Raw genomic sequence first — 18796 nt, 5'->3', positions numbered from 1 at the left:
TGAAATAACTATAGAAAATATTCAGATTGTTTGTGTTAAGATAATAACTAGTGTTTCTGCCATTATAGTGGTTACAGTTTATTTCCCACCTAATACTAAATTACAAATTTACAATATGTTTTTTACCAGAATGGAAGAGCTATGTAATATACATTCTTGTGGTTTGATTATTGTAGGAGATTTTAATATTCCAGAAATTGTAGATTCTAATTACGACTTAGAAAATGGTTGTCCTCTTTCCTTAACATTATTTAGATTTTTAAGTTTACTGGAATTACAAAGTATAAATAATGTAAAAAATAACAACGGAAAAACGTTGGATTTGGTACTGACCAACTTGTCTAACAATGTCGTGGTTAATCATAACTCCTTCCCTCTTCTAAGCCCTGATGCTCATCATCCTCCCTTATTACTTCAAGTCCACCGCTTTTATGACAAAACTATTCATAATGTTAAGTCACGTTCTATTTATACATATGATTACCGTAATGCCGATTTTTTCAATATATATAGAAATCTTAATCAAACTGATTGGCATCCTTTAACATTATTTAAGAATCCCAACGTAGCATTGGACTACTTTTATGAAATTTTAGATAAAATTATTGGTAATAATGTACCCATAAGGAAGCGTAATAAGAGAAAATCGTACCCGCCTTGGTTTACACTGGATATTATAAGATTACTTAAATATAAAGAGTATTATAGACATAGACGTAAATTGTCAGAATATAACCAGAAGAAATTTGTTGAATTACGCAGAAAATCAAAATCTATGATAACCAAAGCTTACAAGATTTACATAAAGAACTCTGAAGAATCCATAAAAAATAATCCTAGGTCTTTTTGGAGTTATATTAAAGGTAAAAAGAAATCAACTAATAATCAGTGTAGTTTAACCTATAATGGAGTATCACTTGACAATAACAAAGATATAGCTAATGGTTTTGCGCAATTCTTTAAGAGCGTTTTTAATTATTCTATTCCAACTTACTCAATTCCTAGTGAAGTACCTATGATAGTAAATCAACCATTGGTATTAGATAGTATTACTGAATCTGAATGTAAAACTTCTATTAGAAAACTGAAATCGAAGAAAGCTAGTGGTCCAGATAGTATACCCGTTTACATATTCAAAGGATGTACTGATTGCTTATTGTTTCCTCTATGCACCATATTTAATTTGATTATAACCACCCAAATTTTCCCCGATAGGTGGAAAATAAGTAAAGTAACTCCTATACCAAAATCTGGTAATGCCAAGGAAATCATCAATTACAGGCCTATATCTTTAATTTCAACACCAGCAAAAATTTTTGAACACATTTTATATAATAGAATTTGTTATCATGTTAAACCGTATATAACTCACCATCAGCATGGTTTTATATCCAAAAGATCAACCTTAACTAATCTTATCTCATTTACTCAATTTTTGGCAGACTCATTTAACAATGGTTACTCTGTTGATACTATTTATACAGATTTTGCTAAAGCTTTTGATAAGTTAGATCATGATATATTAATATATAAGTTAGCAAATTTCGGTTTTTCGTTTCCACTGTTAAAATTAATAGCATCGTATTTAAAAAATAGGAAATTCTATGTCACCTACAATTTTGAATCATCTCCTTTATATAATGTTACATCTGGTGTTCCGCAAGGCTCAAACTTGGGTCCCTTACTTTTTATAATATTTATTAATGATTTATCCTCTGTTATAAAAAATTCTAATTATCTGCTTTATGCTGATGACCTAAAAATATTTAAATCCATTACAAATATAAGTGATTTAGCGCAATTACAGAAAGATATAAACAATTGCTTTCAGTGGAGTGTCACCAATAAGTTAGATTTTAATATAAGTAAATGCAGAACTATTACGTTTAGCAGACGTAACTTATCTTATACTCATAACTATACTATGAATGGAATAGTTTTAAATAGAGTTAAACTTATAAAGGATTTGGGACTTTTACTCGACTCAAGGCTTACTTACAGAGAGCACGTACAAACATTAGTATCGGATGCATTTAGAATTTTAGGCTTTATATTTAGAACTACCAGAGAAATTAATAATATTCAAGCAATTGCTTCAATATACAATTCGATATTAAGAAGTAAGTTAGAGTATGTTAGTGTCATCTGGGATCCTTATTTTCAATGCTACCGTGATTTAATTGAAAATGTTCAGAATAAGTTCGTAAGATATTTATATTACAAAAAATTTAAAAGATCTTCATATTTAGAAAGAATATCCTATAATACTATTTTATCTGAATTTGGGTTCTCTTCGTTACAATCAAGAAGAGAACTAGCCAAACATATTTTACTTTATAAATTTATAAATAACTTAATTGATGCTCAAGATTGTCTTCAGTTGATAGGATTCACAATTAAACCTAGAACGTTGCGTTCTTATTTGCCATTTTCTTTGGTTAATTCTAAAAATATTGTACATCAGAATTCAGTAATGGTTCAAATATGTAAGGCCCATAATGTACTAATACAAAATAATGTTAATATTGATTTTGCTATGTCCTACAAGAAATATTTATCTGTCATTAAACAATTTATTCTTAATTAGTATTTTGTCTGAAGAATTGTAATTCTATATTTTAAGTTGTTTTATCAATGCTAAATATAATTTTATAATACAATATAATATAACACAAACTGAAAATAGGCATTAATATCATTTAATTATTTGTGTATATGCAATTGGTTTATGTGTTTGTATATGTTAATATTTGTGTTTATGTATATGTTAATATTATGTTTATGTATATGGATATTATGTACCATAGTTTATTTACTTGTAAACCCCCGTTGTAAGTGGAGCAATAGCTCTGTTATGGGGAGTATGTATAAATAAATAAATAAATAAATAAATGTTTTTCTGTGAACCTGAAAATCGTCATACTTTACGAAGCGTGAAACTTAAATATAGGCACGCACGAGTTAGACAATGTGGTTGGAGTTGGAGTTCTATGATTGGCTGTTTCCAGCACAGGACCTAGTAGACATTACAACACGATGTGCTCTAGTAAGAAGACTAGCTCTCTCAACAATGAGTTTAAGAAGAGCCGATACTCTAGACGTCTAGAGTACTTCAATTGTCGTGATTAGTGATCTAACTCAATCAAAAACTAATTATGCAACAATATTAATCTGACTATATTTCGTTGTATGTTTTGATAAGAAAGAAGCCAACTTTAAGCATTTTTTTCAGATCGTGTCTAAAATTATTCAACAAAATTTAACCATTCCAATCTATCCATAAATAAATTCCTTTTTCTTTAAAGGGAACAAATAAACATGTAGGATGTATTCTTAACGAACGAAAATTTTTAAAATTCACAATATCAGTAGGGTTCTTATAATTTTTTTCCAAACACCCGTTGCTGAGGCTCACAATTCATGGTCAACTTAAGGAGTTTTCAAACCGAAACGCCAAAGCACACCAAGGCAACAACCGACACGGGCACCCTCAGTCTGAATAATAGCATTCACTGCGCATGCGCCAACTGGGTCGACACGATGCACGCTATTGAGAAAACGGTCCAATACCAATAAGCGATACCAAAGTTACAAGCGACACGTGCAGATTGTCGTGTCGATTCGGCACAAAAAGTTGTATTTATTGCTGAGGGTTCGTTTTCCAACTGACACGTGTCGCTTCGATCTGAAAGTTGCCTTAGTCTTTTATCTTCTAAAATTCTAATTTTCTTTCAGTCGTACGAAAGGATATAGTTCCGTTTGTCTCTCTAAGATTGTACCAACATTTTGCTATTAATTCAAAATTTCCGTTAATACAGTTCAATGTAATTATTAATCGAATCGTTATTTTTAACCGTGATAGTTAGACTGATTTTACAACAATTAACTGTTCCACACAAGCAGTCAACAATGTTTTGTCTTCTTTCTTCTTCAAGAGTCACTTTAACAAATGCACACTCAAATGACTGTTTAACCCACGAATTTCAATTTAAATAATTTAATATTTATATTATTTTGCTTAGTTGTCTGAAGTACAGGGTGATCCGTTTGAGACGTCAGAAAAGTAAATAGTTATGTACAATACTGCTCGTATCTCTGAGCAGTTTGTTGTAATGTAAGCAGAAAGGATGTAAGTTTCGAGTAAGTAGTGTGTGGTGCTCCTGTGCATGGTAGACAAAGATGGTGGTCACACCGCAACATCACGCACAGTCTCGTATGGTATTAGAAATTTTCGAGTGTTACTTTCCTTATCATATTCTTTGTCCACAGTTATATTCCCCATTCTAATATTTTTGCTAAAGGTTTACATAAAGAGGTAAAATTGTTATTGTTTCTACAATTGTTTTTCATTTATGTTTGCAGATTTGAATGCGGATTCGTACTTGGACGGTCCCTTCGGTGCATCCGGTCCAAGCCCTGGCCTCGGGGGGACCAACGGACAGCCCCAGCGGACGAAGAGGATGCGAACATCGTTCAAGCACCACCAACTCAGGACCATGAAATCGTACTTCGCCATCAACCACAACCCGGATGCCAAAGACTTGAAGCAGCTCTCTCAAAAGACAGGTCTTCCGAAAAGAGTCCTACAGGTAAGAGGAGTTTTCTCAACCTACATTTCATGGACAGAGTAACGAAACGTGTTTTTAACATTACCAAGGAGGAGCCACGCGTTTGAATCCCGGGGTTGGGAACCTCGGGAAGAACATTTTATCATTTACATTATTATCTCTGGGGATCATCCAGATTCTTATCACGAGTATAAGCCAATGGATCGTAATGCTGATCTCATTACGTCCACTTTTACCGTGCTCGAAAATGTATTGAGTCCTACATTTACAACCCCTATGTTTCTTCGTAGAGTTGTAGTCACGGACACTTCTGGGATGTAACAATTCCATTGAAAGTTAATGGGATTGTCACAACCCAGAACTGTCCGTGACTGTACAAGAAAGAGATGTAGTAGAATTTTCAGATTAGAATGGAAAAGTTAATTTTGTGGAATTAGAATACTGGATTAAAAGTGCAACTGTATTATTGTACCAACGACTTTCTTCAGTACAAGGATAAAAAATAATCTCCTGTGAACTGCACCGTGCATGAAGGCAAATATAAAGAGACCACCCAGAAAAGAACCTTCGGCCAAAAGTCTTCGCGCATCATCTTCCCCTCCATCGGTTGAACTCGTGTCATAAGGAAGCCTGCTCCACTCTGCCCCTCCCCTCCACGCGCGAGTACGATGCACGGGGCACGCGGTTCTGCTAAGGTCCTCTTGCCTGTGGTTCCACTATAGGAGGTGTTGAGATTATCTCCACATTACCAGTTTCACCATAGCTACTCTTGGTGATGGGAACAGCACCACACTCCGACCACCTTTAGTCCCCAGGGTTGCCCTACGGTTCCCAAAGTGGCCGGGTGAGGGGATCTCTCCGATGACTGGACCACCAGGGCAGTATTTTAAAACAAAAGTGTCGATATCTAGAACATTTAAGACAACATGATTTTAAAATTAAAGTGGAAGTATTTTTCTATTCTAAAGATTTATCTCGATGATATTAAGAACATAAGAGTTTCGTTGAATGCAACTATTTTACGTGATAAACATAACAACAATGCTTTTCAGTGTTTAAACCTGGGCGAACTTCTAATGTTCTTTGACTATGTAGAATTTCAGAATCGTAAAAAATTCTAAAAGCTCGACGAGAAATATATAAACAACATCGAAATTTTCTAACTTTTCCTTTCTTAACATTCGACAAAAAATGACCATCAACCTGACAAGTTGATATATATTATGTATAGTATATCGGTTGATGAGGAGGTATAATCCATAAAAGGTGTTGCAAATATGGACTAAATAATTAGCAAAATACAAAATCTGAAACGTAAAGTGAACATCAAAAACGGAATAAGCTGTTGTCGTTTCCGGACAATTTTCAGAAATAAAATTAAAAATTTCAAGAAATAGAGAACAACCCTATAGAAACGTGATAAACGAAAGAAAAAAAATCAAACTTAACAGAACGACTCAACTTAAAAAAGTAAAATGTAGCTCGAAGTTGTTTAATCGCAAAATTATAACATCTACTAAATCCAGCAACAAAATGTTGGGAGGTGAAACACGAAGCACGAACAGAAGAGCAGAGGAAAGCAGTGAGCACAAGTACTCCATGACAAAATCCACCAGATACATTACGCACATTTATCTGGTCCATGAAATGTTCCCCTTCTTGTGCCCAAGCCAGTTGAACACATGCCTTATTTTTAATAATTTCTTCAGATAAAAAAAAAGAAGAAGAAGAAGAAAAGTCTCTCAAGTATTACGAAATAAGATGGAGTCGTTGAGAAGCAAACGAGCCTTCTTCCTTTTCTGCCGGTCATTAAATTCTTTCGACTTGCTGATTTCTTGTTTGTACCATTGAGCGAGAGACCTCGTCTTTTTTCCTCTCTCTCTCTCTCTCCCTTCCATACCAGTTACTTAACAATCGAGGCCATCAATTAGAGGAACTTCGTATGGAGGGCCGTTCTGCTTTCATTGAAGGCAAATTTCGTCCCCAAATGGAAGGAAATTTCCGTGTATATGATCGATACTGCAATCATTTTCCAACTTTTGGCTGCGTCCTTCACGACGTGCAAGAAAGGAATCATCACAATCTGCAAAATGTTATACTCTGTAACAGCTAACTGTAGAGCAAGCAAAAGAAATCAAGTGTCTGCGCAAGTAGTGACGGGAGACGGCTACACCAATGAACACGTGAGAGGAACGGAATTGTGTGGAGCGGGGGGAAGCGACTGAAGTTACCAGCCTTCCCATCAGCGTCTACTGCTTCTCTCTGGCCAATAGATTTCCCTCGCTTCTCTGACGCAATGCGTGGCCTTGCTCCACAGTTAGATGGGATAGGGTATAGATGTTTATCACCTGAATTGGTCTTTATAGTACACCCCAATTGCATTGTTAAGGTGTCGGGCAGGGTAAGGTATTGTGCGGATAAGGAATTATTCATGCATGAATTTTTTAGATTGACTTTTCCAAGCGTGGCCAGGATTATTTCCCGAGGAGGGAACTTGGAGCGGCAAAAATTAGCGTGCTGGACAATTGTTAAAGAAAATTTACAACTTTTCGCGGGCTTTTTTCAAAGAATAAGCACAAAAGGTGTTGAAATTCGCGAGACTGAATTCGAATTATTTTGCGATTGTCAAAATTAAGTCTCTACCTGTAGGCCACACGATACAATCGACAAAAGTTCATGTCATTTTTCAAATTCTGCATCCCAAAACCTACAAACAACGGCTACTTTCGTTTCTGTAAAAGTGTATTAATTTGGCAAAATATCGGGAGGGCCCTATCAGGCTGCGCGAGACGACAACGTTAGCCACCTATTGCGGGTGTACCTTACCCAGCGTGTACCGTATAAACATTTTCGGCGTTGATTTCCGAGGTAGCTGCAACACTTTTATGCTGTTTTACCCCCAAAACTTTACAGGTCATTAATTTTCATCATGACACGGAGAGAGAGACGTTCAACTGGCTAACTCCAATCGGAGAACTTCATCTCCCAAATTGCGTTGCGAATCGCTTAAGTGATTTCGTGCCAAAACACTGGGCACGGAAAAGCGTTGCCCCCCTCCCTCCCCCTCTCTCAAATGCCTCCAGCGGTAGGCATTGTCTCACGGATGGGGGCAGGCGATTGATGAAGTGTTAACTCGGGGAAGCGCCCCGCCCCCCTTATCACTGATCCCCGATAAGAGACAGTGAGAATGGACCACACAGCAGGCTGCGCGGGAAAGAGCTGTGCGAGAGGCGTCGATGGTTTAGCGAAAATTATATCAGCTTGAATTCTGATCCTTGATTTTGCTTCGAGTTGTTATTTAGCGTCGACTTTCTGCCACTTTTGGCTAATCGTAAAGATAATGTGAGTGATGATGTAATTGATGAATTACTGGACCTACAGTTTAGAGTGGGATCTGAACGACTGTGGGTCCATTCCGATAGTCGCACGAGTTTAACGAGTTATGGTAACTGCCCGTCCCATAAGTGCTTCCGTGCGGTTCATTATGCTGTCCCAAAACTCGCATTCCGTGCAAGAACGAGATTCACCAAATGCACTGGCCAGGAGGCTGGTTTGTTCGGTGAGAATCGTCTGCTGCGTGCATGATGGCTTCAAACTGCACTAGTTCGGGAATTGTATTATAATTTTAACAGAGAGCGATATGAAGCAAGGACGTATTTAGAGGGGGGTCCAGGAGGTCCGGACCCCCCTCCCCGAAAGATTTATCAAGTACTAAAATTAAATAATGAAAAATGTATTCGTTTCGGCGGTCTGGACCCCCAACCCGATAGACATATTAAGTACGAGTATTAAATAATGAAAATATACTCGTTTAGCATTTGTTGTATAATTTCCTCTGAACTTATTGGAAAACAAGGATTATATTGGGATCATACGGCTTTTGATTTGATTGATTGATTGATTTGATATTTTAGTCCACTTTATGCACAGTAAGGCTAATCGGGACTGGACCCACTATGTGCCACCACCGGGTATCGAACCCGGGACCATACGGCTTTGAATGACATTACATAGATGATTTATGTACACCATTGCTCAAAATAATATGCATAAAATTTTAATCAGAAACTTACATTTCTACAAGTACATGTAAGATCATTTTTGTTATTCGATAAATATTCAATTATTCATCTATTTGACATTAATTTCATTGCCAGGGCACTTGTTTTTATGTAAGTTATTTCGATCTTAACTACAGAAGCTACGGAATGAATATGCGCTAGTCTATTCTTACTTATACAGTCTTTTGACCTAATCGTGTGATAATAATATAATTTTAATTTATGTATTGTAATTAATATTAATTTGATTTAATATAATTACTTTAATTTAAACATTATTATTATATTTTATTATTATTATTATTATTATTCCTGAGACACTTGGTTCCCCTTCCCCCCTAAACATATTTCTAGATACGTGCCTGATATGAAGCAACATGCACAAGATGAGTATGCCTCAACTCTTCTTACAATGTGATTACAGTGTCCGTAGTAGGGTTTATTTCTGCCAAACGGACATGCCTTCCGCTGGATGCCATACGGAAAATTTCTATAAGCAAAACGCTGCGCTTTCGTCTAGAGCGTGCCAGAAGTCTGTGGTTTCACCAGGTTCTCGAGCCCAGTTTTCGATTCGTTCGTTTCGTTATGAGAATTCCGATCCTGCAACAATTGCAGTCTCTGGCGACAGTGACCACAGAAAAAATATACATAGATTTATCCCATTGTATCTAGTTTAGACAAACGAAATAGCGCAACTCGTCACATGATTTGACAGGTCTATTGTATGAAAATATAGTCATAAAAAGAAAACTTCAAAGTTTGGAGACGAAAGTTTATGATGAGCCTGAAGATAGAACGCTATGTAAAATATGCTGTGAAAGAATTGATACTTAAGATAGACGAAGATTTAACTGAAATAGTGTAAAAAATTCCTCCCGTCCCACACCATTTTCTGTGCAGGTCTTGTGGATTGTGCATATGTCACATTGCAGCAAGACGAACGCATATCTCGTCGCGACTAGCCGAAAGTGGCAGAAATGCGACGTTAAATAAACTGAATCAAAAAATATCGTATCTCCAAGACTACTAGTCTTGCGTATTTCCCACCTTTACTATCTGCAGTTACTGCCCAATCAAGATCAAATGATCAATAAAGCAAGTGTACAATATAATCATAATGTGCATATTTGCTTGATTCGCCAATTAAACAATGCATTGCAAAAGGCACTATGAGAAGGATTAGTGTTTGAACATCTTTCTATTTTTCCGATACGTAAAGGAATGACATCAATCTCCTCAATACGAAGCAGAACAAGAATACCTTTATTTTTGTAGACCTCCGTGGCGAAGTGGTTAACACAGGAGTCCCGGGTTCGTATCCTGGGATAGTCATGGGTGTTCTTTGTGAGTGTCCCTTCATCAATTTCATCATATCATCTCTCATCTAAATCTTCGGAAATAGCCAAAAGTGGCAGAAAAACGACGGTAAAAGAAACCAAAGCAATCATGGTGAACACTTATAAGCGCATAAATAGCTCCTTCGTTTAAAATGAAAAAGGATAAAACAGATATAAAATAAGCTAAAGAAAGCGTCAAGATCCAAGGCTCTGGGTTCATTGTGTTGGCGTTAAAAGCGCGAAAAAGATTCTCTAAAGCTTTGTGAAATTAGATTCAAAATTAGCCAACTGAAAATCATTACCTATTCAAAAATGCAACTTAAGAACAATCCTTTACCTTGCCAGTGCAAATTAGACGATTATACGTACATAAAAGATAAACAAACATATTACAGAAACGCACCATTTAGAAAATGCCACGGAATATTAATATCCAGCAACACGAAGTTCCGACCAAATATTTTTATAATAAAATGAACAGGTCCGTTAAGCCTATAAAAATGATTAATCGATAATTGTATCTAAATCGTGCTCTTCTGCAATATGTTATAAACATATATTTAATTTTCTAAAATCATGTGGTACTTTTTGAAAGTTATAGCTTTGAGACTCAACTGGGTCCAATGGAGTATACATTTTATGCAGACTTTACTGTACTTTTATTTCAGATTATCCATCAAAGATGGGACAGTTGTCTATATTTAATACTTTTAGACATTCTAGTGCAATTAGTGTTAAGCAATTATTACTTCTACACCATGTGTGTGTATATATATATATAGTTTGATAAATTTCCGTATGCCAATTTAGTTTTGCTTGTAATTAGTTCAAATTCTGGAATTTATGTGTCTAATTCAGGACCCTCGGATATAATTAAGATATTTTAAAACTAAATTAATTGTAGCATTTATCAGCAAAGCTAATTTTTGTGTTTGAAAATTAGTATCCATCATCCCCTTGTGCTTGAATTTTGATAATTTTTCACTGATGAACGTATACTAGTTATAGCTACGTGTAATTTTTAGTCCTATGTAAGAAGTTTGCACTAAGTTATCTTTATGCTTAGGTGACCCCGCAATAGATAAAAATAATTGTTTGTGTACGGTTTATTTCGAGTTTATGTGCCGTTGGGGCTTCCAATTTAGTAACTAATCTGATTTTTCACGGCTCTATGAATTGTTTTGACGTACCTAAAAAATATCCACAATTACTGAAATTATATTCTAAACAAAGTACTGCATAAAAACAATGTTCAAATATTTCTATCAACAATATTAAATATGAACTATTCGTTTAATTATGAAATCATGAAGTGAAAATATTATTTTATATGAAATAATGTAAATTGACTACAGTCACTACAGAGTCAAAGTTCATTGAAAAGTTAACAACTCCCATAATTCTTGGTTCAGCATGTACTGCTTATTGGTCTTACATAATAATACGAAATACATAAATTAATTGTTTACTAATTGTAATAAAGTTTACATTGATATAATATAGGCCACCTTCACTTACCAAGGAACAAAATGTCTGATTTTGTCAGACCTCTGACATATTTTGGTCCTAGACTCCACGTATATTCTATGCCTCGAGCACCGCACCCGCACACACATAGAGTCGGCCCTGAGGACAACTGTGTGTCCAACAGACACACACCCGGGACTCCTTGATCACAAAACGTCAGCGTTACGACCTGACCATACAGGAGTCCCCAGTCCTACGTACTTACTTAAAGTATCGGATATGTAAATGAGATTGTTGGAGGGGCGGAGATCGTGAGTATTAGTGTTGGGCGATATATCGTCCAGACGATATATCGCGATATTCAATAAATATCGTCCAGGCGATATCAACTAGTCGATATATCGTCACGATCTTTTGGCGATATATATCGTGTCAGCGATATGTCGTCATGATATTTGGCGATATATATATATATATATATATATATATATATATATATATATATATATATATATATATATATATATATATATAGTTAGTGTTGACGATATACCGTCACGATATCTAAGCAATAGATATACGGGGTGTCCCAGAAGTCTTTCCCTTATTACAAACTTTATTCATATCCGCTATATGCAAGGTAGAGATGTGAAAGTGGTGCCAAAATGTTGGAAAACTAACCAAGTTTTTTTTTTTTTTTTGCAGGTTCGAGTAACGTGGCTGTAGTGTAGCAGTATCAGTGCCCAGAAAACCGGAAATGTTCACAAATGAGGAAAAAGCTCAGCATGTCCTCTGGTATCACGAGACCCGGTCACCAATAATAGTGCAGAGGAACTTTCAAATGTACAGAATTCTTTCGTCTAGAATATCTGCCATCAATAAGTTGGTATTTAAAAAATTGAATTTATCTTCATTCCCAAATCCTGTCAAGTCCAAGAAACATTGTATGGAAAGATTCCACCCGATGTCAAGAGCATTAATTCCGGATTTCTTGGCACTGACACTGCTACACTACAGCCACATTACTGAAACCTGCAACAAATAAACTTGATTAGTTTTCCAACATTTGGCACCACTTTCACATCTCTACCTTGCATATAGCGGATATGAATAAAGTTTGTAAGACTTCTGGGACACCCGGTATATCTTGTCAGCGATATATCGTCACGATATTTTAGCAAAATATATCGTGTGAGCGATATATCGTCACGATATTTTGGCGAAATATATCGTGTCAGCGATATATCGTCACGATATTTTGGCGAAATATATCGTGTCAGCGATATATCGTCACGATATTTTGGCGATATGTATCGTGTTGGCGATATAGCGATATAAATATCGTGTCAGCGATATGTCGTCACGATATTTGGCGATATATATATATATATATATATATATATATATATATATATATAGTGTTGGCGATATATTGCCACGATATCTAAGCAATATATATCATGTCAGTGATATATCGTCACGATATTTTTGCGATATACGTATATCGTGTCAGCGATAGGTATATGGTCACAATATTTTGGCCATATATCATCACGATACTTTAGCTATATATATCGTGTCAGCGGTATATCGCCACGATATTTGGCGATATATATCGTGGAGACGATATGTCGCCGATATCACGATACGGAAAAAAATATCGTATTGTATCGTGTGACGATATATCGCGATATCAAATTTTCGATATCGTCGAGCCCCTAGTGAGTGTTTGTGCGAAGGCATTGGGTAATGCTGGTTCTTGGCAGCGAAGACGCAGTTCGGCTACTGGGTGCCACAAAAGCAACAGAGTCGAAACTTCGAGACGTTCCTTGTCCCTCAAGGTACACAAGAGGATTCAAGTTAGAATGAAACGAGGAGAATGCTAATGGCGGGCCATGACGCGATGGAAGGGCAGGGTGGGGGAGAAGCACACACGTGGGAAAAGGGTTTTGCAAACCCCTTCCTCCTCGGCATCTGCGAGATAAGGAGATAGATGCATGAAAGGGGTGGAGACGTCTATTTCTGCTAATTGTCCCAGACTTCAAGAGAAGTCTCCGTGTCCCAACCAGATGGCAGCAGTGACGAATCCGTGGCATGCGCTATTTCCTTTTTCCAGGGGCGATGAGAAATGACGGGCCACGGAGTCCCCACTTTAAAGGTACCGTACGCGTTTTTTCCCCCTCTCACAAGACCCACGCATCGACGCTGACTTACGACCGAGCTGCATCGTCTTGGCTCGCGTCCCCGGCCGTCGTCTGTAAACACGGATCCCAGACAAATAACTCTAGGCTTCCGCGACGGACAAATAGAGCGCGATGCGGAATGATATATTGGCGCGCCTGGCTACCTTTCATTGCCACCTCATAGCGGGACGAATTTCTAATGCCCTCCTTCATCAGCGGGGAGGAGAATTGTGGTGTTGGTCCGCCCGTCATATTAGCGCACGTAGCACAACAGCTATTAACGTAGCATGCTTAAACTCTGAAATCTTGAGCACAATACCCAGTAAAACAGTGCTCTGATTGAGGGCGAGAGAGAATCTAAAACAAATTCGGAACAATCTCCCACCGAGCCCAAGTCTTGACCGAACATCCCCAATTAGCCACAAGACTCTATAGGACTTCCCCCAAGTTAGCCGCAAGGCTCTATCGTACTTCCCCCAAGTTAGCCGCAAGACTCTATCGAACATCACCCAGTTAACCGCAAGACTCTATCGAACATCACCCAGTTAACCGCAAGGCTCTATCGAACTTCCCCCAAGTTAGTCGCAAGACTCTGTCGAACATCACCCAGTTAACCGCAAGGCTCTATCGAACTTCCCCCAGTTAGCTGCAAGGCTCTATCGAACATCACCCAGTTAACCGCAAGGCTCTATCGAACTTCCCCCGGTTAGCTGCAAGGCTCTATCGAACATCCCCCAAGTTAGCCTCAAGGCTCTACCGAACATCCCCCCCCCCTCCCCGCCATCTAAGAACTTCAAGAGTTGCAAAACGTGTAGACTCATCTCCTTCATTGATTGATTGATTGGAGAGGCGCTAACTTTTGAAAAACGCTGAGTGTTCCAAAAAATCTCGTAAATCCTGTCTTCAGTGTATCATAATATTAATGCGTGTGATCAATACATCCTCCATACTTATTTAAAAAAAAACATATTTATTGATTTGAAAAAGTACTGTATCACGAATCATGATAAATATACAAGATATGTATGCGCTATATCTCGAAAATGTCTGGTTTGTGTGCGCTTACACCTTTGCATATCAATACCTACAGGGAGACCCGGGCTTATAGGGCATACATTATACGCGGGGCCTATAACCGAAATTTATCAGATGTCTGAAAACATTTAGAGATTTTTGTCCTGTAGTCTGAAGTACATAATCACAATATAAACATCAATTAATAAACAATTTATGTATTTAATATTATTACCTGGAGAGAAATAAGCAGAACATGTTGAAGGTTAAAGCCAAGAATTATGGGAGCCTAATAAAGGTTTCTAAATTAGTATTTCTTTTCATTTCCGATGCGTTCCTGGCGTGACGTTGACTATGTTTAATTAGAAAACTGCGAGTGTTCAATATCAAAGCATTATTTTACATATTGAAGTTCCAATGTTTGTCATATCGAATTGCATTCTTTATCATAATTCTCCTTGTTTACTTTTCACTGAATTTTGAAGCAGTAGTGAATTTACATTAGGTTTCTTGTAAAATAATATTTTTACTTTATGATTTCATTCTATAATTAAACGAATAGTCCATATTAATCATTTTTGGTTAAAATGTTTGAACGCAATTTTTATGTAACCCCATGCTTAGTACATAACTTCAGTAATTTCGATATTTTAAGTATGTCAAAACAATATATGAAGTCCACAAAAATGAGATTCGTTGCTTAACTGGAAGCACCAGAGTGATACTTGTAACAAACCGTACACAAAATAATAATTTTTATCTTTCCGGGGCCCTCTGAAGCGCGGGGCCTCGGACGAGTACCCTACCACTAGATGAGGTCCCGTCCAAAACTCAATTTCCCAAATCGTAGCCTCTCCTATCGATTTCAGTGCCTCCATCGGGTATCGAACCTGCCCAAACCCCTGAAGTAGAAGGTGGCACCGTTATCCAGTCCTTCTAATTTCCTACGTGTCGTATATTATTTATACTTTAGCAATTCATAGAAAAACTAATATTTGCCAAAGGCGAGACATTAATGCTACAAAGCCTCCCTCGTTGACTTCAATCACGCCTGGCCTTCATCACAGCGTCGGGCTCCTTGGCAGAGACACTCCTCCATCTTGCCATCCTGCCACCGAGCTGATCGATTAGTTCGGCCTGGGTCGTATCAAGAGGCAAGATAGATTGCGATGGGCGGGAACTCGGAAGTAGAGCGCAAGTGTTCATGGGAGGAAAAAATATAAAACATTGCGACGCTGGCGAAAGAGCGAGGAAAAAAAGTATCGGGGAGGGACCGTAAAAACAGGGAGGAGAAAGAGACGAAGTGGAATGAATGTAGAAGACAAACCAGAACAGATATTTGTTGGTTTGAACTCTGGCACGGCTATTCATTTTTCTGTGCCCGCTCCCTCCTTTGCTCACGTGGGGACGTAGAGCTTCTTCTAAAGCGATGCTTCGGGTCTTTTGCCAAGTCCTCGGTTTATTGGTTTTCAGTTTGGTGCGATGGGGTATTTCACCGAGGTTCGTCAATTCTACACTCCAAAGAAAATCTAAACTTGTAATAAACAGCTAATTTTGTTTTACTATAATTAAATCTATTTTTTTCCCTATATTATGATGTTTCAGTTTTCAGAATTTCCATGTCAGAACTCGCTTATTTTCACAACTATCTCTTACCACAGCTTATGCTTAACCTAAATGGCAGTCATCCATGTGACAAGTCGCGTTTCATTATTCTCCGTATGCGCAGTAGTCTACTGCGCAGATATGTTCTGTCAGTCACTCTATACTGGTTGGTTGACTGCCTTCCTGGTAAACGCAGTTTCCATAGACATTATGTCTGTTTCAGCAACAACTTTTTGAAAAATGTTATCTTAAGAAAATATGCTGTTACTTCAAATAAATAATTAGATTTATTTATAATTCACCCTATAGGATTTATATAGTTTGCACACAAGCTGGCGACTGAAAAAATATGGTTCAGGTGTTGTGATCACAGTGAAAGCAATGAACACGAATATTATCATCCTTAAAGCTGTAGCAGGAATTTATAACACATGAAAAATTTTCAAAATTTAGAATATCAGCAAAGAGATTTTATCATGAAAGTTGTTGCTGGAACGTGTTTCAGGTCTATGGGAGCTGCTTTTTGTCTTGAAAGTAGCTAGCGAACTGCTGTGTGCTACTGCACATACGTAGCCGGAGAAAATTCCGCAGTAGACTTCTGCGCATACGTAGGAGAAGAAGGCTGCGCAGTATACTACTGCACATAACTAGCAGGAGAAGGCTGCGCATAAGTACTAAAACGAAAAACGGCTTGTGACAAGAGCTTTGTCTGCAACGTCAGAAAAAAAAAATTCACTGAGGTTGAGATTCTTTGAAACACAGAAATGAAATGCATAAATTTCAAATAAATATATCAGCAGGTTCTAATAAAGTGGAATTCTTCCTTTCAGGTGTGGTTCCAGAACGCTCGTGCCAAGTGGCGCCGGATGATGCTGAAGCAGGAAGGGAAAGTTCCTGACAAGACTCCCGAAGGATCGCTCGCTGATCTCTCCCAAAGTTCCTTGGAAGCCTCCTACCACGGCGGGTCTGGACTCCAACCCCTGCCCCTCTCATCCGAGGAGCAGAGTCCTCAGTATATCCTCGGGAGCAACAGCCCGAGCTCTTTAGAATGCGCGTAACGCACTCGAGCGAGCGAATCTTCCCCTTCACACGACCATGGGACTTTCTACGATTGTGGTTGCCGAGAAGACTAGTGAAAAACTTCAGATCAGTGGCAGTGTGAATTACGTGTGGAAATCCAACGGCTGACATTCTGGAGTATCCACCTGGTAATAACATCATGAACAACAATCGCACGTAGTTGCAAGACTATCTGTACGATAAAACGTCGGACTCCTCTGCCCAGTTTGCTGCCCAACTCATGTTGATGTGTACTAAGGTTACAGGCTCAAGGCACACTATCTAGTTACCTTATACATTCCATATCTGTACACAAGCATTACTATTCTTCACTTATTTCTGTTAACTTTAATTTACTGTAGACAATTTTGTCATGCAGAACAAAAAGTTCAAGGTTGCCTTCACGATTGTATTGTTATTAGCCTAACTCTGTGCGTTAATAACGCTAGAAATGAAAAGAAATAATCGTCCATTTAATCTTATTTCGCATTACCTTCTCCACACATCATCACATTTTCAACAACCGTATCTTTCTAAAAGCACACGTAATTTGACCAATTAGACATTTCTTCCTATATAGACTTATCGTGATAAAATTTAAGCCACAGACTACTAAGCTGTTAACATTTCCCCCAGAAACAAGTGTGCAAGGGAACTAAAACAGTCGAAAAATTAACTTCAAAACTTCGGGAGCGATTTTACAATACCGGGAATTTCTCCATTTTGTTTGAAATTCGGCATACTCACTAAATTAGGGCTCCTAATCACGAATCTGAAGTTAAAATTTGGCGCTCACGTGTCAAATTTGCAAAATAAGAGGGTCAGTCATCGCAACCGACAATGCACAATTGCTCATTATTTATTGCAAGATTTTCAGTTTCGAATACTTAAAGAACGAAATATATATATTCCTGATATTACTACGACCCTAAAATTTAACTATGTTTCCTAGCCTAACCTAACCACGCGCCAATGGTTCGTGGGGCTAGCGGCAATGGTTCGTGGGGCTAGCGCCAATGGTCCGTGGGGCTAGCGCCAATGGTCCGTGGGGCTAGCGCCAATGGTCCGTGGGGCTAGCCATAATTCAGGAATTTCTATACGTGAGCGCCAAATTTTAAGTGCAGATTCGTGATTAGGAGACCCAAATTAGTAAGTATCCGAAATTTCAAACAAATTGGAGAAATTCCCTGTATTGTTAAATTATACCTCTAATTTTTCCATACATGCTTCACGGTCTATTGAATTTGTTGGATTTTTCACTTCGAGAGCACAGGGGCGGGATTGAACTGCCATGTTCTCGATAAATCCTTGACAGATAATTAACCTGGTGTGCGAATGAAATAATTAATCCCGGTATTAGTAAAAGTAATTGTACATTACCTTATTCCAACTACCAGCTTAGTTTGGTTGCATCCTACGATTTTATCGTCCGAGCAGATGGTGGTTCAAACTGTTATGGATTTGTTGTATGCCACAGGTGAATACAAGTCAAACACAACTTA

General features: G+C 37.7%; 1 protein-coding gene across 1 annotated transcript in view; it reads left to right on the top strand.

Annotated features, from left to right (window-relative positions):
• LOC145998862 (LIM/homeobox protein Lhx9-like) overlaps positions 1-18303 on the top strand; it is a 186906-nt gene extending 168603 nt beyond the window's left edge. Inside the window, exons 4-5 of the mRNA XM_083135541.1 lie at positions 4363-4589; positions 17066-18303. Of these exons, the coding sequence (XP_082991667.1) occupies positions 4363-4589; positions 17066-17293 (455 nt within the window). The 3' untranslated portion in view covers positions 17294-18303. The remainder of the gene's footprint in view (positions 1-4362; positions 4590-17065) is intronic.
• Positions 18304-18796: the final 493 nt, after the last annotated feature.

Source organism: Lepisma saccharinum, chromosome 14 (assembly GCF_977018435.1).
Source record: "Lepisma saccharinum chromosome 14, izLepSacc3.1, whole genome shotgun sequence".
In the NCBI taxonomy this organism is placed as follows: Eukaryota; Metazoa; Arthropoda; class Insecta; order Zygentoma; family Lepismatidae; genus Lepisma; species Lepisma saccharinum.
Note: the sequence above shows the minus strand (reverse complement) of the source record. Positions and strands in the feature narration are given on the sequence as shown.